Raw genomic sequence first — 23260 nt, 5'->3', positions numbered from 1 at the left:
TTCCTCTCCCTCTGCCCCTCCCTGTCTCACATGCATCTGCACACATGTACTCTCTCTCCCAAAAAACTAAATAAACATGCAAAAAATATTCCCCTAAAATATGAAAATAGCACAAAATCAGGAGGTTCTACAGCACTTACTAACCCAACTTAAGAACACTATTGTCTTAATGTCTGGTTTTGACATCCTTTCCACAGAGGGTCCATAAGGGGATTCCCAGAACTGGAAAAAAAATCTCAAGCTGAAACTTTTCCAAAGTAGCCATACCTGTATCACTCTGAAAGGCAAGTCTGAGAGCCATTAGAACAGATATACCAAGGTGATTCTCAGCTCAGGGACAGGGGAACAAAGACATCACTACAGGACAGACAACTGATCACCATGCTTTTCCAAAGCCAGAAACGCCCAACATCCTACCTTTTTAATCTTCTTGATATCTGGATCCTCATCCTCTTGATTACTTTGGTAAGGCCTCATTCGCTCCTTGGTTTTATTAAGAGCGATAATCTATAACACAAAATTGGCCCATTTCATGATTTGGGAAATACCAGCTGATAGCCATAACTCACAGGAGGTAATGCCTACAAGGTAGCTTAGGAGGTCCTCAGGAAACTTTTACTTTTTATGCATCCTTCCTTCCACTGGTTCTGAGTCAAGGAAAGAATGAACTTCACACCAAGTCTGTTCAGTTATGTTGCCAACAAAGGTGCTTATAAGAAGCAACTATGGAAAGTGTGAACTGGGATCTGTGTTAGGAGAAACATTAGCCCCAAATTTGGCCCTGACTGCCAGTGATGACTAGGCCAAGGCCTTCGGGGGAGCTGAGTGACATACTGCTTGCCAATCTTGCCCAATGACAGCTGCCTGTAATGCCCTGGGGTCCCCAAATGCAATGACATTCAGCCCAGAGCTCTTGCTTCCCATAATCAGCCTGCAGCCTTCCACACAGGTACACAGAGTACAGCAGGCTCACAGGATTCCTTGGGAAAATGGTAACTGCAAACGGAACTTCAGAGCCCTGGGGTTGACCCAAGACAACCAAGAAAGGTGAAAAGGTAAAAAGGAGTGAAATGATCCAGGATCTCCTTATAGCTCCAACTCAGTTATGTGACCTGTGGGGCAATTCAAAACCAGATGGCTGCCCAAATACACTTAGCAACAAAAATCACTAGCCTACTGCTCAATTGCAGGCTCTTAGAAAGGTAAGAACCTATGCAACCTTACCAGCAAGCATTTGAAAAGTTAAGAATCATAATTGCTTCCTCTGACCTGTCTTTACATTTTGTCACCAGTAACAAATACACACTTCTGCCATTTTCTGGCAGAGAAGTAGGAAAATAAAAGGAGTAGAAAATAAATTATGGCTCCTGCGAAGCGACCACTCAAGATGTACCTGCTACTGACAGTTTCGGGCTGCAAAATCTATATTCAGACTAAAATAGAACATAGTGAAGACAGATAAGCATGCCCAAATAAATATTGGGGAACATTGCTTGGTGCTGAGTTTCTCTTGTGGAGTAAATGCCACTTAGCAGACAAGCATCTGCTCTGGCTTACTGTGGCAAAGAGAGAACACAATAATTTTGTCTCAAATTACAGTGCCTGATATAGTCTTTTAAAATGCAGGTTTGCTAAGTTTTCTGTTGTTGTTTTCACTATATGAGATTTCAGGGTTGAATCGGGAAGTTAACAACACTAATGATACGGTGAACATGGTCTGCAACTCATCACCAGAGAAGCAATCAGATCCCAGGTGGAATCAAGCTTATACTCATGCTCTGGAAACTGGACGTGGTGTACACAGGCAGAAGGAGGTGAAAACCTCTCACAGGATTCAGTGCGTCTTGGAGGAAGGTATAAGGAAACAAAGAGGAAATCATTGTCCAGTGACTGTAAAAGTAACAAGAAAGTTACTTTCCTTGTAACTCAGGGCTGAGGCTCTTAGAACTTACAAATTTCTTGTAATCAGGCCTGAGGATCCTGAATTGTTCTGTCAATGGGATACAATTAATAGTAGGTTTCATCTGTCCTATCTGCTCTTTGAAGCTAAGAAAATGCTAATGCACCTCTAGTCAGAAAGAGGGGGGAAATCTTGTTTTCCACATTCCTCTTCAGGTCTTCAGTTATCTACCGCTTCCCACGAGTAGTAAATAACACTCGGGTACACTCGGGTTTCTATATGTGGACAGAGGCACTTGTGAGCATGGGTGGATACAGGACCACCACTGAGGCTGGAGATACAATGACCATGCTCTGTTCTCACTTGGGACAATCTCACAATCGGGGGGTGCAGGGCCTCTGAAGTTCACCCTCAGAGGGTGGGGGTGGAGATGGAGGGAGACAGGAATTCCAACTTGAGGAAATGCCTTATACTTCAACTCCAATATGTTTTTCAAAATTCTAGGGGGAAGAAAGTTGAACTCCTTAGAATAGAGAAGCAGTAAAGTCTTCCTGATTTCATTTCTGGTCCTTCCTTAGTTATCGTTTGGGAGTTTAATCTATGACAGATTCACAATTATCATTACTATTATAGTCAATCTAAAAACAGTTACATTTTATAATCAACTTCTGAATATCTGATCAAATGAAAGACATCAGGAGCACAAAATAATTAAAAAGCAGCATATTACTCTGGTATTTTAATGTAGTGTATTTAACTAATTCTAACATAGACTAGATTTATTCTAACACAGATTAGTGGTCTGACATGTACTCGCTGATGGCGAAGGAACCAAGTTTGGGATGAAAATTTTGCCCTGGTAGGCCTTATGTAATTTTGAGGAGATGGCAATAAATGCATAACAATGAGGAGGAATCTAGTAACTGGGAAGTACCTCTGATTTAAGTCTTTCAATTTCTGTATCTTGATCTTCAAGTTGATGCCGGAGTTGGTTAGCTGCAATTTTTTCCGTCTCTACGATCTGAACTAGATGAATGTACTTCTGCATTAACACTTCTCTCTCAATCAAAATGTCTGCATAACTTAAGAGAAAATTACACAGTTAGTCAATGAGATACTGTTCTACGGCAGTTTCATATAGAACAGCATACAGTATATTTTAGAAAGAAACCATAAATGTAGTTTGATGGCTACCTCTGCTTTATGTAAATATTAACTTTGGGCTTGCATTTGGTATCATTTAACAATATACAATTTGAATCATTTTACATATCCCTTACTAAGCTAAGAGCTCATTTAACTCTACAGAATTTGGATCATTGCCATTTTACATATCCTTCACTAAGAGGTCATTTAATGATGGCTGCCATTAGCAATTTTGCCATAGAAGTCAGAAAAGTGCAAAGGAAATCTATCATTTCATAAAGAAAAAGATGCTTCTCCTTTAAAAAAAACTGAAGTCTTGAACTGATGGTACACACTTGGTTCCCAGGGACGATACTCAAAAATATTTCATTAGCTAAGTGTCTAGACAATCAGAACAGGCCTGCCCCCAAGTAGAATGAATGAAGCAACCATCAGAACAGGCACTGGCTGGAATGGACTATGATGACTATACCGGTGACTACCAGCCCTGCTCGGCTCTCTTTAGGATCGTGAGACCATTAACATTTCTTTCACAAATCAACAGGAGCAAAATTTCATTCTAAAAATAAGTGTAGATTCTTGGGCCCTAACACCATCAGCCTCACCTGTTTCCATTTCTTTGGCCAAGTGTGTGGGAAGCCAAAACTCCCTCTTAGATTTTTACTGACTATGCAATTCTGTAGCACCTGGAATTTTGCCTCTAGATCTTGTTGCACTATTTGAGGTGGTAAAAGGTATGTTCTCCATTCACGTAATCTTTCCCAAATGATCTGATAACTGTAATAATTAATAATTACTATTTATTGAGTGCCTCAGATGTCCCATATATATTCTCATTTTGTCCCCCCAGCAACCCCAGGAGATAGGCTTTATCATCCCAATTGTACACAAAAAGATTTTAATCTTCACAGAGGTCACACAGCTAGTAAGTGGCAAGGTGGGATCAAATCAACATATGTTTGACCCTAAGCCCATGTTTTGTTTCATTTTTTAATGTTTATTTATTTTGGAGAGAGAGAGAGAGAGAGAAAGAGAGAGAAAGAGAGAGGGACAGTGTGAGTGGGTGAAGGACAAAGAGAGAGGGAGTCACACAGTTTGAAGCAGGTTCCAGGCTCCAAGCTGTCAGCACGGAGCCCGATGCAGGGCTCGAACTCACGAACTGTGAGATCATGACCTGTGTGAAGTCGGACGCTTAACCAACTGAGCCACCTAGGTGCCCCGACCCTAAGCCCATGTTCTTAACCACAAGCTAAACTGTTTCTCTAATAAGGAATATCACAATGAATATAAACAAGAATGTTGCAGCAGACATGTCCTGAGATACTGCCCAATCTTCTATTCACTTACCTCTTACCTCTTCGTTGAGAACTTGGGTCATAGCAGCCATGTTTTTACCACAAAATCTGCCCTCATGACTACATTACACTGGTCTAAAAAGACGTAACTGGCCCAAGCTAAACCAACTAGAGTCTTTCTCCTTGGAGTCTGGTACTGTATCTCTTATCTGTTTGCTTGAACTGATATGATATAAACTTGGAAACTCTGGTTACCATTGTCAGGTAGCCGTATTTGGCCATATCATGCCAAACAAAGTGAGTCTGCTGAGAAAGAAAATAAGATGTTCAAGAAAACAGAGATAAGAGAGACAGAAAGGTAACGACTATCTGTGTTCCTGTCAACTTGCTAGTTTCTGGTTCCTGACGCTCATGTTAATTGAATATAATTTTTACTCTTGGGTTCAGTGAGATATTAAAATTTCTGTCTAGTAAGTTCTCTGCAATCTCAACTACTTTGAAATAGGTTTGTGTTACTTAGAACTAAAAGAGTCTTAAGACAATTCTAAAATCACAATTTTAGTTCAATGATCTCAACATCCTCAGCACTTACATCATGTGTGCTATTAGTGTTAGAAAAAAAACATAGTGTCAGCAATATTTTAAAGTCACTTGTTCTAAGAAATCACCCTAAGAGAGTAGAAAGAAAGGCTGTGTGAGTGGGAGGAGGTTAAAAAAAGAAGAAGAAAAAAAAGAGCAGAGTCTTCAGAGAGATACGCTTTTAGGAACTTTAAAAGGAGAAAATAGTAATAGAACATGAGAAAAGTAGCTATTATAATAAAAATTATGCCCTTTTCATCATTTTTTACTAATTTATTACTAATATATTTATTACAAATTTATTACTAATATATCAAATTGGTATTAGGTAGCAAAACAGTATTTTTTTTCCTCTTATAAAAAGTCCAGTCCAGATTGTGTGGATGAATTCATGCAGACTCATTACCCACATCTGTCTCCCTTCACTTCCAAGGCCTCACTGAAGTGCTAGGAAAATTATTTTCTGTTTAAAGAATGAAACCATAACAGCATTATAAAACAGGAAAATATGCCATCAACAGACCAGAAGTTTTAAGAAATTCCATGAAGAGGAAAACCAAGTAGAATCCGAGTGGTGGGAAATTGAGAGCAGAGGAAACCACACAAGGAGACACCTCGCATAAGCACGCTTCCCACCAAGGTGGCCAGAGCTCCAAAGATGGAATCAAAACATTCAAAGAAATGGAGTAAGAGGTGATCATTAGAGTCTTTCATTAAACAAGTGCCTTCACAACATCTGCAAGTTAGACTCCTCCTCTTCCCAACTCCCAAAGTAAAGAAATAAAAGGCACAACTGGCAGTAGTGACATGCCCTCAAGTCACAGCCCAGGATCTGCTCTCTGTAGGAAAAGGACCACGTCCTAAAGAAAGCTCCAAATGAGGATGCTAGACTCAGAGAGAACAAAGCTTGACTTTACACCAGACATCCACTGTGGACAGAGACCCAGAAAAGGGTCAGCACTAAGAGGGACCAGGAGTGAAATACATGTATTCTTTTTCTATTGTGAACAAATTACCACAAGCTCCCTGGTTCAAAACAACACATGTTTCTTATCTCACAGTATCTGTGCATCAGGGGTCCAGGCTCAGTTTAGCTGGGTTCTCAGCTCAGAGACTGACACGCCTAACACTGAGGTGTCAGTCGAGGTACATTCTCACCTGGAGGCTTGACTAGGGAAGAACCCACTTCCACGTTTATTCAGATTGTTGGGAAATTCATTTTCCTGAAGGTATACAACTCATGCAGCTTGGAGAGCATCTCTGACCCCAGAGATCTCTGACCCCAGTCTCTCCTTGAGGGCTTCCAACTGATTAAGTCAGGCCCACCCAGGAAAATCCCATTTAATTAACTCAAAGCAACAGATTTTTAGGATCATAATTACGTCTGCAAAATCCCTTTTCCTTTGCCACATAATGTAACCTAATCAAGGGGGTGACCACTCGGCATGTTTGTCATTTACTAATGGCTAATAGCAAATCGCAGGTTCCACCTGTACACACTGAAGGGTATTGGAATTACACAAGGGGGAATTCTAGCCAGCCTCCCCAGTGCCTGCCCACATACCTGAAAAGAAAGTCTGTATAAGTGACACAGATGTAAACACAGGCCAGCTACCTATAATAACCCACAAGGTCCTTCATTTAGAAGGAAAGATCACTTGAGACTTGGAAAAACCAACCCCCAAAAGAAAGGCCTCTGCAATTGGCAGTAGTACCTAAAACAGCTCTTAGTGATTCCTTCTTTCTGGTATTCATACCCTATGTAACCCCCTTCTCTTCAGTGTGAGATGGACCGGGGTGACTCACATAAAGGATTAGAATATGGCAAAAGTGATAGAACGGCACTTCCAAGATCAGTTTACAAGGAGACTCTGGCTTCCCTCTTGCTTGCCTTCTCTTATTGTCCTACTGGTTTGTTCTGAGGAAGCCTACACCATGTTAAGAGCTGTTGTATGGAGAGGTCCACATAGACAGACACTGAGAGAGGCCTCTGGCCAATAGCTGATGAGGACAGGACCTGAGGCTTCAATGCACAACCGATAAGGAAGTGAATCTTGCTAACAAACATGTGAGCAAACTTGAATGTGGATCCTTCCTCTTTGAGCCTTCAGATAAGACCTCCAAATTGTTGCCTTATGAGAGACCTTCAGGCAGAGACGCCCAGTTAATTCCTGACCCACAAATACTGTGGGAGGACAATAAAATGTTTGCTGTTTTAAGCACTGTGGGGTAAGTTGTTAAGCAACAATACATAAATAAATACAGCCCCAAATGAACAAACAGAAAATATAATAAACAAACAGGATAATCCAAACAACAGAGATATATTACCTTCAGAGAGATATGGAAGGATATTAGAGTCATAAGGTAACAAGGGGCTGCTATGGAAAAGAAGGAACTAGGTAACAAGAAGAGTTCTTGGAAACAAAAAATGATTATTAAAATTTCACAGGTCGGGGCGCCTGGGTGGTGCAGTCGGTTAAGCGTCCGACTTCAGCCAGGTCACGATCTCGCGGTCCGGGAGTTCGAGCCCCGCGTCGGGCTCTGGGCTGATGGCTCAGAGCCTGGAGCCTGTTTCCGATTCTGTGTCTCCCTCTCTCTCTGCCCCTCCCCCGTTCATGCTCTGTCTCTCTCTGTCCCAAAAATAAATAAACATTGAAAAAAAAAATTAAAAAAAAAAATAAAATTTCACAGGTCAATGAATGCACTAAATGATAAAGCAGACACGACTGAAAACTAAGCTAGGTGGCTGGAGACATAAAGAACACTGAACAAGAACAACAAAAAGAAAAACACAAAGAGATTGGAAATAGGGAAGAAAACCTGAGCAAAAATGAGTATAGATCCAAGAGATCTAATATCTACCTTATGGGAGTTCCAGAATGGGAAAAAACAGAGACTGTGATGGGGAAGAAATAAGCAAGAAATGGAAGAAAACTTCCCTGAACTGAACACAGCACAGTTCAAAGAGAAAGCATAATCTAAATGCCAGACAGGATAAATGAAAAAATTTCATACCCTGATACATCCTGGTAAAATATCAGAGCTCTAAGGATAGGGAACAATTATAAAAGCCTCCAAAGAGAAATCACAATTTATCTAAAGAAAGCAAGAATCAAAATGACATACTTGTCATCAGTAACCTGGGACACTAGATCACAGTAGAGAACTGAAGGAAAAGTCTGAACCCAAATTCCCACACCCAGGCAAGTGCCAGTTCAAGACAGAAGCCGTTTACTAACGATCACATTTACTATCGGAGAAAAATTATGAGGAGGCTTTCCAACCAAACAAAACAGAATACAAAGACAAGAATTAACATGGAATGCAAGAATACAAGCCCGCAGAAGTAATAAAAAAAAATGCTAGAAAGAAATTAAAATATTCTCCTTCAAAAAGCAAGGATTCAAGTGCATGATTATATTTCGTTCTCCATGGTATCAAACACCAGTCTTAATACTTTGGAAAATATTTATAAAACCATGGTTTTTTATTTTGTTTTCTCTCATTGGTTTTTTATTTTGAGAATCAACAGAGGCTTAATTAAATTTAGGAACAGAAGGTAAATGTTTAAAAGTTTATAAATAGAGAGTAAATAATAAAGTAATAAAACCTCAGTTTGTGGAAAGAAGAGAACAATAAAGAAAGACACATTAAATGTCCTAATTTACTTACCTTTCATAGCAGAGACTCATTACACGCTTCTCAAAGTTGATAAAGAGAGTTAATTATATTATTTTAAGACATAAACAACCAATTTAAAAGCCAAGAATATGTAAGTAGCAAAAACTGAGGGGACAAAGGGAGAGTAGGTAAATGGTTTTGCAAGGGTGTTAAATTCTTCATCTTTATAGCGGGGAACCAACAGTAGGGCCCAAAGTCATTAAATCAAGAAGTTAAGGACATCATGGAATATAATATGTGAATAATTAATAGCGAGAGAGAAAAGGACGTACTTAAAGAGTAAAAATTGTTTATCAAATTTGGTCAAGAGTTTGGGACACCTGGGTGGCTCAGTCAGTTGAGCATCCGACTCCTGATTTCGGCTCAGGTCATGATCCCAGGGTCATGGGACTGAGCCCCATGTTGGGCTCTGCACTGACTATGGAGCCTGCTCGAGATTCTCTCTCTCTCTCTCTCTCTCTCTCTCTCTCTCTCTCTGTCTCTCTCTCTCTCTCTCTCTCTTCCTCTGTCCCTCTCCCCCACTGGCATGCTCTCTCTCTCAAATTAAAAAAAAAAATTGGTCAAGAGCTTCAGGAATGATAATATTCCGTACCGGCAAAGATAAGACAAAAGGGGTACTCTGTACCAGAGCAAGACAGTCTAGGAGACAACAACACAACAAGTATCAAGACAGCTTAAAATGTCATCCTTTGTCATAGTCGTTTCAAGTATAATAACTAACCCAAGGAAAATAAACAGTGACTTGCACAAAGATGTATAAAAAAACAAGATTTTCATTCATTAAAACAAATATAATAAAACCGAATCTAAATATAGATGCATATAATATGAAAGTGACGAAACAATGGAATGATACAAGCCATTTAAAGTCATATTTTAAAAAATGGTTAACATAATGGAATGTACTCAAGACCCACTAATAAATTAACAAAAAAACCCAGAAGATTAAAGTAAATATAATTTGTACACGCACATGTGTTAGAGCAATGACAGGTGATTTTTAATTACTTCTTTTGTGCTTTTCTGTATTTTGCAACATCTCTACAATATTAAGTGGCAAAAAGAAAATACGTAAATCCTAATGGCAGTTATTTACTCTGTGAGGTGGGCTTCTGTAACATGTAGTAGTTTCTTTATATGTTCCTGTGACTCCAAATTCACTCTTCAGTATGTACTGAATGTTGTTATATACCCAAAAACTGTTCAAAGCATTGGAGACAGGAGTAAACAAAACAGGAAGAAAAAAAAATCTGTGCCCTCATGGAATTTACATTGTAGTAGGGAGCAAGAGACAATAAAATAAATTTTTAAAATATATAGTATGTTACATGATGATTAGTACTTAAATGAAAAAGCAGGGCCAGGGGAGTAGGATAGGAAGTGGGGGAGACGGGGGTTATAATGTTAACCAGGCTGTGAGAGAGGGTCTCCCTGAGAAGATGTTATTGGAGTCATGACCTGAAGCTGTGAGCCATGTGGCTAGCTGGTTGGAAAAGCATTCCTGTTAGAGGGAATATCATGTGTGAAAGCTCCGTAGTGGGAACAGGCCTGGGCTGCCTGAGGAAAGGCAGAGTGGCTGGTTTACTGGAGGGGAGTAAGATGAGAGGCAGAAGAGGGAACAGGATTCTAAACCATGCAAAGCCCTGTGGACCAACATAAAGTCTCAGGTTTTCACCATGAATGAGATTCAGAACTTTGATTGGAGGCATGGCAAGATCTGACATTCGAACAGGATCACACTGGCTGCAGTAATGGGAAAAGACAGAGGTGGGGGGTGGAGTGCGAGGACAGAAAAAGGAAGACCAGTTGGAGGCTCCACAATAATCTAGGCAAAGATATTAAAGATTAGCTCAGCACCTGACATGGGGCCTGGCACAAAACAGGCATTCACATAAAGGTCATTGCTAAATGAAAAATAGTTACCTAAGATAATTTACTCTGCATGTTGTATTTTTCTTCACATAATAATTTTCATTTTTCATAATTCTCAAGTCATTCAATTTATTTAATTGGTTCTCTCTAGTTCACTACTCTTACTGGTGTGTCTACTTCACTTTATACCACAGGGCTTTCCTTATATATGCCACTAGTAAGTGGATTGTGCAAATCAACTGGAAATGCTTCCTTTGATGTAGGAATTTTCAGAGCAGTGGTATTTCTATTTTACTATATCTCCAATGTATCTTCTATCTGATTAAATTTTCCAGTTGCTCAAGTTTAAGAATTTCTGCCTGATCTATTTATTATTTGTGATTGTTTTTAATTTCGTGTGTGTGTTGTTTAGTTTAACTTCCACCAGGGGAGAAAATAGTCTCTTCGCTGCCAAGTGAAATAATAAAATTAAGCCATATAAATCAACATGATGAAAGCCAAATTCATGTGTCCAGTACTAACAGATGGCAAGTCTGAGGTATATATAGGAGAGTAAAATATTCATGTGTAATATGTATAATCAAAACCAAAACACCACTATTCCATATGGGAGAAAAGGAAGCATTCCAATAGAATCCTAAAGAGTCCAGAGAAGTACAGCATAATAGCATAGGCCTTCATTATTTTTATAGAAGAGTAAAAATTATATTAGCTTCACAAGAAATGGTTAGATATGCCAGACCCTCATCCTACTTACTTTGATTGAAGACTTATTTGCTAATGAGATAGATAGATAGATAGATAGATAGATATGCTAATGAGATATGTATAATGAGAACTGTAATAAAACCCAAACTAGAAACTCATAGGTGACTGAAGAAAAACTTGCACCAGCTCCAGGATTATGATCACTTTTACTGAGAAAACTCTTTCGAATCAGCATTTTTCATATAAGGGGGAGCATGATGTCTTTGGGAATTGGGAAAAACCAGTCCTGGATAACGGCAGTACAGTTCCCATCTAGACAGTATTTGTGCACTGACAGCAGCTGGCTTATCTACACAAGACTGTGCCTCCGTAGATTTACTCACGGGCACTTCAGCATTGCTATTATCCACTTTTTCTGGCTTTCAAATTCTCTTACATCAATGGTTCTACTCCACTGGTTAATCAGTATTTGTTAGCTGTCACATTAGGGTAAGTTTCTAACCGTGTATCACCCCCAACAATCTTTTCTCTCTCTACTGATAGATAGGCTCTTTTCTCCTAAGCTTGCCTCCTTTACAATGAATGGAAACACAAGCATCTCCATTAGAAGAGATTAAAAAGAGGAATAAAATTTAAAGACTAAAACTCCCTGTTCTAAATATTGCTCCTTCTTTCCAGTTCACAGTTAGTAGTTCATTATTTAAACATTTGACTAACTATGGGGCATAAGGAAAGTTGTCAATAATCCTTTCCAAAACACAATCTAATATAAAAAACAAGCAAAATATTGCTATAAGGAAATATAACAGAAAGTCAATAGTGGTAAAATCATCATTTTGGGGCAGAGAAATTTTAAGGAACATTTATTTCTAAAAAAAAATATATTTTATAGTGCTCTATTATAAAACTGAAGAAAATTGTATTGATGACTCTTTCTTAACACTGATGCTTTTATTTCTTTACAAATAAATGTGCAGAATAGTATTGGTAGAATTCTCTTTATGATCACAAAAAATTCTTTAGCAAGAGCATATATCTAACTATATTCATTAAACCCAAATGGATTAAAGGAGTTTATAAATTCTCATATTCAATTTCCACTACAAGGACTCCAAATAAAATAGCAATGGAAACAAGTGTTGGTGAGGATGTGGAGAAATTAGAACTCTCATAAATTGCTAGCTAGTGGAAATATAAAATGGTGCAGCCACTATGGAAAACAGTTTGTTGGTTCCTCAGAAAGTTAAACATAGAGTTAACATATGACTTAATAACTCAACTCCTGGGGCGCCTGGATGGCTCAGTCGGTTAAGCGGCCGACTTCAGCTCAGGTCATGATCTTGCGGTCCGTGAGTTCGAGCCCCGCGTTGGGCTCTGTGCTGACAGCTCAGAGCCTGGAGCCTGTTTCAGATTCTGTGTCTCCCTCTCTCTGACCCTCCCCCGTTCATGCTCTGTCTCTCTCTGTCTCAAAAATAAATAAACGTTAAAAAAATTAAAAAAAAAATAACTCAACTCTTATGTACACCCAAGAGAATTCAAAACATGTCCACAAAAATGTGTACACAAATATTCACAGCAGCATTGTTTATAATAGCAAAAAGCAAAAACAATCCAAATGTTCATCAACCAATGAATGGGTAAACAAAATGTGGTACACTCATACAATGGAATAGTATTCCACCACAGAAAGAACAGAGGATTCATTATGCTATTACAACACGGATGAACTCTGATAACATTATAAGTAAAAGAAGCCAAACACAAAAGGCTTGTATGATTCCATTTATTTTTTTTTTTAATTTTTTTTCAACGTTTTTTAATTTATTTTTGGGACAGAGAGAGACAGAGCATGAACGGGCGAGGGGCAGAGAGAGAGGGAGACACAGAATCGGAAACAGGCTCCAGGCTCCGAGCCAACAGCCCAGAGCCTGACGCGGGACTCGAACTCACGGACCGCGAGATCGTGACCTGGTTGAAGTCGGACGCTTAACCGACTGCGCCACCCAGGCGCCCCTTGTATGATTCCATTTATACAAAATGTCCACAATGGGCAAATCCACAGATACAGAAAGTAGATCAGTAGTTGGCTAGGGCTAGGGAAAGCAGGAAATAGGGAGTGAATGCTAACAGATATTGGGGTTTTGAGGGGTGTTGAAAATGTTCCAGAATCAGAGAGTGGTAATGGTTACAGAGCCTTGTGAATATACTAAAATCCATTAAGTTGTATGCTTTAAAATGGTAGGTTTTATGGCATATGAATTATATTTCAGTTTTTCAAGTATTTTTTTAAAGCAATGGAACAACCTCCCCACCAAAAGCAATATTTGCACTGTGTCATAATTCAAAACTCTGTCAAAAAATAAGTACAGGGCAAAAAAAAAAATGGTGCAAGGGAATTTAGAACAAATACAAACAGATATTTTTTTCATACAAAAAGCTCATAAACAAACTGATAAGAAAAACACCAAGAGAAAAAACAAGCATTGGACATGAGATGCCAATTCATATAGGAAACATAAACAAATATTAACAATGGCAAAAAATAGTCAATTTCACCAATAATCAAGGAAATTATCATTACACCAAGATACCATTTTTTACCCATCAATATAATACAAATTTTTCAAAAAAATGATTCCAGCTTTTTCATGTCTTAGCAGAGGGAGATTAAATTGGTACCCACATTTCTGAAAAGCAATTTGCCACTGTGCCAGAAGCAGGAGATAAGAGGTGAGCAACAGATTTGTGTTGAAGGAATTCAGACTGACAGAGAGCAACAGACATAAACAAATCAATACAGTAATTTCGAAGGTACTTTAAAAGAAATAAAGGGTTGCAGTAGGGGCCCAAAGAAGGGAATGGTCAGTCCTTTCTACAGGGGAAGAAAGTGGCCCAGGGAGGGTAATGCAGATGAATGAGAGCTGAGTCTCTCTGTTTAAAACTTTCTATACTAAGAAGTCAATTGAATATAATAACCAAAATTACTAATATGAAACCTGGAGTTCTACCAGGCACGTATGTTCTTTTCAGAAAGGCACTCTGGCCCCCTGTGGAGGATGGATTAGGAGGCAAACTTAGAAGACAGACAGGCGACGTGGCTGAGCAGTAAGCCAGGCAACCACTGTCGGCACAGGAATAGAGACCAGATGTTCCAGGGTTCAAATCCACATCTGGCTGAATGGACATGAGCAGTGAGGGCAGAGGGTACAGGATGGCATCCTGCTGGCTTGAGTGACTGAGTACATGTGTACAGGGGACTATACTCTGGTAGGAAGAAGGGGAGGTGGAAAAAAATTTGAGGTTAGCACCCGGGGGGAGGGGGTATACAGTTAGGTCAATATAGAAAGATGGCCCTACACATACTAGAGGCAATACATCTTCCTAATTAAGTACATAGGTTTCAGAGTTAGCCTGACCTGGATTTGAGGATCAGCTCTGCCACTTAGTAGACTGGTGATCTTTGGGATGTTATTTCATCCTCTAAGACCTCAGACTCAATGGAGATAGAACCACCGATTTCATGGGCCGTTGTGACTGTTCAGTGAGAAGAGAACATGGAGCACTTAGCACGGTACCCAGCATTAACGAAAGCATGGGGAAAGGGTGACTCCATCCACCTGGGGGAAGCCTTGGCAGTGGATGACTGGTGAGGAGAGAAAGGAACAAGGGCACAGAGCAGTGACATTAAAGAAAGGGACAGAACACAGGGGACAGTGAAAGAGGAGAAGAAATGATCAAAGGAGTAGAAGAATCAGGAGCGATGTCCTAGAAGCAAAAGGAAAGAGAATTTCAAGAGAAGATTTAGGTCTCTACATAATGATGTTTAAAAAAAAAAAAAAAAACAACTTCTTCAGGAGGCATCTGGGTGGTTCAATTTGTTAAGCACCCAACTTCAGCTCAGGTCATGATCTTGCCGTTCATGAGTTCCAGCACTTGCATCGGGCTCTGTGCTGTCAGTACGGAGCCTACTTCAGATCCTCCGTCTCCCCCTCTCTGCCCCTCTCCTGCTCACACTCTCAAAAATAAATAAACATTAAAAAAATAATAAAATAAAATAAAAAACAACCTCCAAATTAGTGTGAAAGGAAGGTTGAGAATAATATGAATAGTCAGTAAAAGAGTATGTAATATTACCTACCTTATCTATTTATCTAACAGATATGCAAATGTATGAAAACACAAAGCAGGAGACTGTTACCAGTAAACACCTTTGAGGAATAAGTGAGCTTGGGGAATGTGGGGAGGGGAAGGAGGAGCATATGAATGGAATAACTTTTTACTCTCTCTACTTTTCATTGTTTGGATTCTTTCTTCCTTCCTTCCTTCCTTCCTTCCTTTCCTTTCCTTTCCTTTCCTTTCCTTTCCTTTCCTTTCCTTCTCTTTTTTTTTTATTAGAGAGGTTGCATTTATGTACTGTTTGTGTAATTAAAAAATAAATATTACTGGAAATTTGAAGTTATATAAGGAAAGAAAAGCTTTGGAAAGATGCTGTCGACTCGGGTAACAACAGTTTCTGTGTGGTGGGGACAGAAACCCATCACAAAGGGCTGGAAAAGGAGCAGGAGCTGTGTGAGGAAGGAGAGCAACCCAAGCATTTCTTCAGGAAGCCTGTCTATGCAGCAAGAGAGGGCAGCTGGAGGAGGATGCGGGGCCAAGGGAGGGATTTTAATTTCTTGTTTCAAGGTGGGGGAGATTCAAAGAGAATCTAAGAATACAGGAAAAAAGCCAGAGCCAACTTGGTAAACAGATGGAATGTTTAAGAAAGGAAATAATGGACGGAGCAAGGGAATCAGAGGGAAGAGGCTTAAGGCAGAAATTTGCCTTGAAGCAGCACTAGTTCTTGGGGCAGTCAAGAGCCTGTTGGGGGGGCGCCCCCTGCAGGCGGGCTGGGGTTCATGTGCAGACAGACAGAGCGCCTGTTCTACTGCAAGCTCCTGGTGCCGTGCAAACAAACTGAAGAAAAAACACTGTGAAGAATAGGAAAGAGAACCAGCAGGTGAAAGTATTAACCAAAGGCTAAAAATAAAGAAATTCAAGCCCAACTTTTCCCTGTAGAAAACAATTTCTACCATCTCATCAAGTGAAATCTTTCATAGTTTGCAGACACATTATCCCTTTTCTCTCTTTCTTTGCAGGTTCTAAGGAAGAAAGTGCTGACGTCTCTTTCATCATGTCCAATCTTGAGGCAAAGGCCTGACAAAACTTCTTATTAAAAAATATATATATCAAATGAACAAAATCCGTATCTTCAGCTTTAAAGTAGCAATAGTAGTGATAGTCTTATTATTACAAGAAGAATACAAAATATAGCTTTAGGCTCTGACATCACTGTCCATTTCTGATTTTCTAGTCCTGTCAGTTCACCGTGATACACAAAGCGTTTTTAGCTTTGTTCTGATTTGTGAAGGATTTCTTCCTGTACATATATAAAGAGCTGATTTTATGGGGATGATATGATACACACAGTGGCCTTTAGTGTTGGGATAGATTTTATAATATACACTTCACTCTAAATTATGCCTCCATCCAATTAAAAGGATGAGGTTACAGGCACTAGGTGTCTGGAGCAGTTACCATGATGGCTTGTGGGTGTATGTGTGTGTGGTTGTGTATGCTGTGTGTTGTGTGTGTGTGTGTGTGTGTGTGTGTGTGTGTGTGTGTGGTGTATGTTGTGGGGGAGGGGGGAACAGATTGATAGAGGGGGAAAGAGAGAGAACAAACAACAGGCTGCCTGAGGCACATGTCATCAAAAGGACTACAGATAAAAACAGACCCAAGAGGCTGGATTAGAGCTTTCTTTAGTGGACAAAAGGATAAGACTTAACTGAAAGACTTAACTAGAGGATTAAGTCTCTATGCTCGTCAAGTTCAGGACTGACAGGATGAGGGAACGGGTTCTGTCAAACCCTTGCAAAACTAAATCTGACATGAGCTTTATAGAATGGAAGCACACACTGAATTCCTCTTCCCTTGCAAATGCCCTCCCCACTGAAAAAAGCCTAAGATCCACCTGCCATATGCACACACCAAGAGGAGGGAAGACTGTCAAGATGGGGGTTTGAGCAGAGTTTCAGTTAAAAAATTAGAAAGCACGGGAAAGGTACGGTGGGACAGTCTCAACCACTGAAAGCATAAGCCATACGTTTGCAGGGAGGAAAAAAGGAAAAGCTGTGCACATTCTGTGGCTCACTGTACCAGGCGCAATATTCTCCACCTCTCCAACTTTTCAAAAGTCTTCCTCTAACCCCAGCTTTGGTAGAAACCTAAAGCCAGCTTTCCCCTCAGGACATACCTTACTTCTCCAGTGGCTTCGGATACTCATTTTCTCCTATCTTCCCTAGCAAGGGCAAGGAGACCCCTCAGAATCACACGGCTCCTCACTGCCCCTTCCAGGCAATCAAACCCTCCAATTCCCCTCAGAGGCCCCTCCTGACCAGTGCTCACCATCTTGGCCCCACAAACCTACTTTCATCCATCATTTCTTCTCCCAGTAAGTGACACTATCCATGCTAGGGCCCTGAGAGATGTGTTAGATATCATCCTGGTCTAATACTGCCCACATCCAGGTGGTCACAAAGTCCTCTGAAGTCATCCCCCACCCCATCTCTGGAATACTTTCTAGCTCTCTCTTCTTAACTGTCATAGACCAGGTCCTTCAGGTCTTATGCTTAGACCAGCATGGGGAGAGCTTTGGTATCTCTGCACACCTAGATCCTCTTCCAGGCCATAGCTACCTTCTACCTGCCAAGACTTCGCTTGGTCCATGTTCCAGCGGATAAAAAGTGGAGACACAGTGCTGTGGATGTTGTCTTTTCAGTCAGTGAGCCCTAAGGACCCGCGATTACCTGGGTCAATGTTTTTGACCATCCTAATGTCAATGACTAAACCAACCACGATAGACAGATAGGGCCAAGAAGACAACAACAACAAAAATCAGATTATTAGGAATGTCCAAAATTCCATACCCAACTAGCAAACCACTTATGGAATAAACATAGATTTCACTGCTGTTAAAATGCTCTGGCCTCAGCTCATCCAGACAAAAACATGACTGAGTCTTGCTAGCAGCTTCCCATGAACTGGTGCCAATAATATGTGATGGAATGATATTTTAAATGTGCCAGTGTTCTAGAAAGTAATATTGGCCAACTTCAAAAAAAAAAAAAAAACCGTAAAACAAGTTTTCTGGACCACATCGGAGCTTCAGAATGAGAATGTAATTTTCAAAAAGATTTTTCCTTGGGCCAGATCTAAGGGAGAAAACATGCAATTCAACATCCAGAAAAGGACCCAAAGATCCTCTGAAGGCAAACTGGAGCAAGTAGATTCATCTCGGAGGAACAACAAGCCAGCAGCAAGAATGTGATATCTGTGGCACACAAGGACAGCATGCCCAAGCCAGTTCTGAAAAGACATCCCAGTAAAACAGCAGAGACCAGGAAAAGGGCTCTGAGCAGTCCCTGTTTCTATGTAGTGTCTGCAGGGAGCTCAAAAAAAATTAGTCTCAGGCTAAAATAGCCATCAGTTAGTCAAAAGCTCAGACTTTTAAAAAGAGGGATTTAAAAAAACCGTAATTATTGAGCATTTTCTATTAAAAAGGCAGTGGCACCAAATTAACGCTCTAAAGGTGAAATATTTAGTCATCCAATCAGTTGTTTAATTAGCACAATGCCAAGCAAAACTGGCTGACAAATTCCTTCTCTGAATCAGCTTCATTTACTTTCTGGCTCTGCACATGTATGAACAGTCAGAATGAATTTCACAAATCCAAGTTCACACCAAAAACTCAACTTAATGAAACTCAAATGAAAAAGTTGTTATCCTCCCGATTTATAAAACAGAAAATGTAAGAAGCATCTCAATGCAAAAAGTCAAATGCAAGAACTCAAGTATAAAGCAGTCTGATTAAAAAGAAATCATCAAAGAACCCAGTCCTGGGCCTCAAATCAAAGGAAAAGCAAATCTAATGGACCAAAAAGGCAGGACATTTTTAAAAAAATCAATTATTAACTAAATCTTCAAATCCACAAGAGAATTCTTATCATTCGGTGTCCTAAATCACCAAAGTGATTTCTAAAGTCTACGTTTCTGACAAGATCACACGAGCCCTGGTTTCGATCATATGTCAATCAACACCAAATACTGACCCACTTCCACGTATATGACAAAGTTTCCATAGCATAGAAAAACAGTGATTTAAAAATGATTTAAAATGGGGTGCCTGGGTGGCTCAGTCGGTTGAGCATCCGACTTTGGCTCAGGTCACAACCTCATGGCTTGTGAGTTCGAGCCCCGCGTCGGGCTCTGGGCTGATAGCTCAGAGCCTGGAGCCTGTTTCGGATTCTGTGTCTCCCTCTCTCTGCCCCTACCCTGTTCACACTCTGTCTCTGTCTCTCTCAAAATTAAATAAAACATTTTTAAAAAATGATTTAAAATAATTTTAAAAATTAGATTTAAAATCTAACCATTTTTGAAGGAATCCATACTCTGTATTTGGTCCAACATGGTATTTGCTCAGCAACCACAGAGGCATTCTAGGCTACTACCAGTATCTGGCTTTTCTGGAGTTGAAAAAAAAAAGGGGGGGCAAATACACACGTTTTAACTTATTTATATCATTTTAATTTCCAGGTAGGAGAGAACAGAAGCAGTCACAGAGATTGTGTCCAGAAATAACCCAAGCTCTACCTTGCCAACCTGATACTTAGTTCACCTTTGAAGACCCAGCCTTCTTTCTACAGCAAGTCACTGTACTGTAGAGCACAGTCTGGAGCAAAACCCTCAGACAGAAACAATGAGACAAAAGACAGCCGAACAGTGTGCCAGGATCACGATGTGGGCAAGCTATCCCCAGGGCCCACTTGGTGGGCAGCATTTGGTCGCCAACCCTGGGCATCTCAGAGAAGTATTCTGAAGAGGAGGGAAGAAAAGGGACTGAAATATTTTGCAAATAACATCTTCTACTCTCAACCCTAACCTCATACTAATCTACCTTCATCTGTGAACAGAGAAAGAGAAAAAGAAACAGAAGAGGGGAAGAGTAAAGAGAGAAGGAGACGATAATAAAGACAGTTACAATAGAAAACACTGGTAAAAGGTTCTGGAGTCAGACTGATGTGTGGGAAGCTCAGCTCTGCAGCGTAACAACTTCGTTTTACATGTTGGCCAATCTGCTTAATAATCATGCATCTTTGTTTTCTCATCTACAAAGTAGGGCTAATAATACCCTGCTGGGTAGTTGTGAGGAATAAACAAAGTATGTAAAGCACTTAGCATGCCGCCTGCCACAGAGGAGGTAGGTGGTTAATATAAAGAAGCTTAAGAAAGAAGAGGAGTGGGAGGGGATGAGACGGAGAGAACTTTCAGAGAAAAAATCTCAAGGGTTAAAGAAGCATCTAAACCCAGAACAAATACCTCATCTTCTTTACAATCAATCTGAAAATATTTCTTGGTCACCTACCACATAATTAGCACCGTGCTTCATTCAGAAATGAAGCATCCTCCTCCTTACTCTCCAGGTGCACACAATCCAGCTCAAGAAACAGAAATCACACGTGCAAAATATGTAAAAAAACAAAAACAAAAACCCACCTCTATTGTGCTCAATTGTTAGATATTCGACGTGTACTACTGCAAGCACCGCAGCCATGTGGAGAAGGGGCCTATGAGGGCAACTTGTCCGGGGAGTTTCAGGGTCAGGGGTGGTTAGAGGCAGGAACGGGCACTTCCGAGAAGCAGGGGGCATGTCAGGGGAAGGAAAAGAAGATGTGCCCCAGCTGGAATTTTGCATCTAAAACACCAGGAATATGAGTAGGCAGTTGGGGGGTGACGAAAGACTGGACGAGGGATGAGACAGGCAGGAAAGCAGACAGCATGGGAACCAGCTAAAGCAAAAGCGGACTGGACTTCAGAAATGAAGATGAAAAATAAAAGAGAAGGATCTGCCTGAGTCTCTTTCAGATTTCTCGTTCTTGTTTGAGGCTGAGTGCATTCTTTCTTCCTGATATTTCTTAGGAGGAAACAAAATCATACTCTTCTATCTCCCTAGATAAAGTCAGCATCACCCTTCTTGATACCTAGGCTGCCCAGGGCAGAGTTTATAAATGTGGGCTTGGTAGAGTCCATATCCGGGCTCTGCCACTTACCACCTGTGTGACCTGAGGCAAGCAAACTAACTGGCTGGGCCTTACTTCCCTTCTCTGTAAAAGAGGGGTAATTATAATATCCCACTCTCAGATTGTTGAGCGGATAAGCAATTCAATACGTTTAATAAATTGCCTTACTTGAGAAGCACTTAGAAGAGTGCCTGGCACACAGGAACAATCCACAAAAGTAACCTGATATTATTATTGTTACATCTATTAGCCATCTTTAACCAGAATATAGCCGTAGAAAGCACAAAGAAGCATCTCGCATGTCACTAAGGAGGAGGTACCAAGGGGAAACCCATCTTGGAATTTCAAGTTCTTCCAAAACTACAGACAACAGTGAAAACCCCAAGGCAAGACACCCAGTCAATCCAGTGTCACACAGAGGATGTGAGCCCATACCTGGCTTGGTGAATGGCCTCCATCCACTCTTTACCATCCTGCTCCTCCTCACAGCGCAACTCCAGGGGTTTCTGACCTTCATGGCCAAAAAGAACGGTAAAGTAATACTAGAGAGAAAAACAAACAAAGTTTAGTTTTATTTTTCAAGCATGACCGCATAACACACTATTTTCCTACAAAGGGTGTATGTGTAAAAAATGCATCAGCTTTATGTAAATCATATTTCAAAATGTAATTATCACTCCCAGTCCACTTGGCAATGACTTTGCACCTAGAAGATACAATAGGTTGCATCTTAACGCCCTTCAGTAAGAGTCAACCCTCAACACCTCACTCGATATAGATATTTGATAAGGCTACAAGGTATTTGATAAGGCTACACATATGCAGGAGTAAAACTCCTTGCTGACATTTCTAAACCTAATAAAGGATATCTAACCAAAACCTTACTACAAACATCTTACCTATTGGTGTGCTACTGCAAGCAACCTTTCTGAAATCAAAAATAAGAAAAAGATGGCAGTTATCACTACTTACATTTGCTAATTCTCTCTGGTGGGCAATATAGAAAAATAAAGGAAAAAAGGCACAAGAAATGGAAAGCAAGGGAAAAACTCATTTTTCACAGCTGATATAATTGTCTATATTAAAAATTAATTGAAGAAGACATCCAGAGGGCTAACAGACACATGAAAAGATGCTCAACATCACACATCATCAGAGAAATACAAATCAAAACCGTATTGAGATATCACCTTAAACCTGTCAAAATGGCTAAAATTAACAACACAAGAAAAAACAGGTGTTGGCGTGGATGTGGAGAAAGGGAAATGTTCTTGCACTGCTGGTGGGAATGCAAACTGGTGCAGCCACTCTGGAGAACAGTATGGAGGTTCCTCAAGAAACTAAAAATAGAATTACTCTATGATATAGCAATTTCACTACTAGGTATTTACCCAAAAGATACAAAAATGCAGATTTGAAGGGGTACATGCACCCAAATGTTTATAGCAGCATTATTAACAACAGTAGCCAAACTATGGAGAGAGCCAAAATGTGCATCAATTGATGAATGGATAAAGATGATACACACACACACACTGGAATACACACACACACACACACACACACACACACACACACACACACACACAATGGAATATTACTCAGCCATCAAAAAGAATGAAATCTTGCCATTTGCAATGACATGGATGAGGCAAGAATGTATTATGCTAAGCGAAATAAGTCAGGCAGAGAAAGACAAATACCATACGATTTCACTCATATGTGGAATTTAAGAAAACAAGCATATGAACATACGGGAAGGAGAGGGGGAGAGAAGAGAGGGAAACAAGCCACAAGAGACTCATAATGACAGAGAACAAACTAGGTTGATGGATGGAGGTGGGTGGGAGGTAGGTTAGATGGGTGATGAGTACTAAGGAGGGCACCTGTTGTGATGAGCACTGGATGTTAAGTGATGAATCACTGAATTCTACTCCTGAACCCAATATTGCACTGTATGT

At 40.2% G+C, this 23260-nt stretch overlaps 1 protein-coding gene across 2 annotated transcripts in view; it reads right to left on the bottom strand.

The window, feature by feature from the left end:
- Positions 1-23260, bottom strand: part of RASGRF2 (Ras protein specific guanine nucleotide releasing factor 2) — a 237149-nt gene that overhangs the window by 140196 nt on the left and 73693 nt on the right. For both annotated transcript variants that reach the window (XM_047070691.1, XM_047070764.1), the window contains exons 2-4: positions 21735-21841; positions 2835-2982; positions 418-507 (exon numbers count right to left, since the gene is read on the bottom strand). In XM_047070691.1, coding sequence (XP_046926647.1) covers positions 418-507; positions 2835-2982; positions 21735-21841 — 345 coding nt within the window. The remainder of the gene's footprint in view (positions 1-417; positions 508-2834; positions 2983-21734; positions 21842-23260) is intronic.

Source organism: Lynx rufus, unplaced genomic scaffold (genome assembly GCF_022079265.1).
Source record: "Lynx rufus isolate CCGP_SWC_20201006 ecotype Redwood Valley unplaced genomic scaffold, mLynRuf1.p SCAF_1, whole genome shotgun sequence".
NCBI lineage: Eukaryota > Metazoa > Chordata > Mammalia > Carnivora > Felidae > Lynx > Lynx rufus.
The sequence above is the reverse complement of the archived record's forward strand: the minus strand, read 5'-3'. Positions and strand labels throughout refer to the sequence as shown.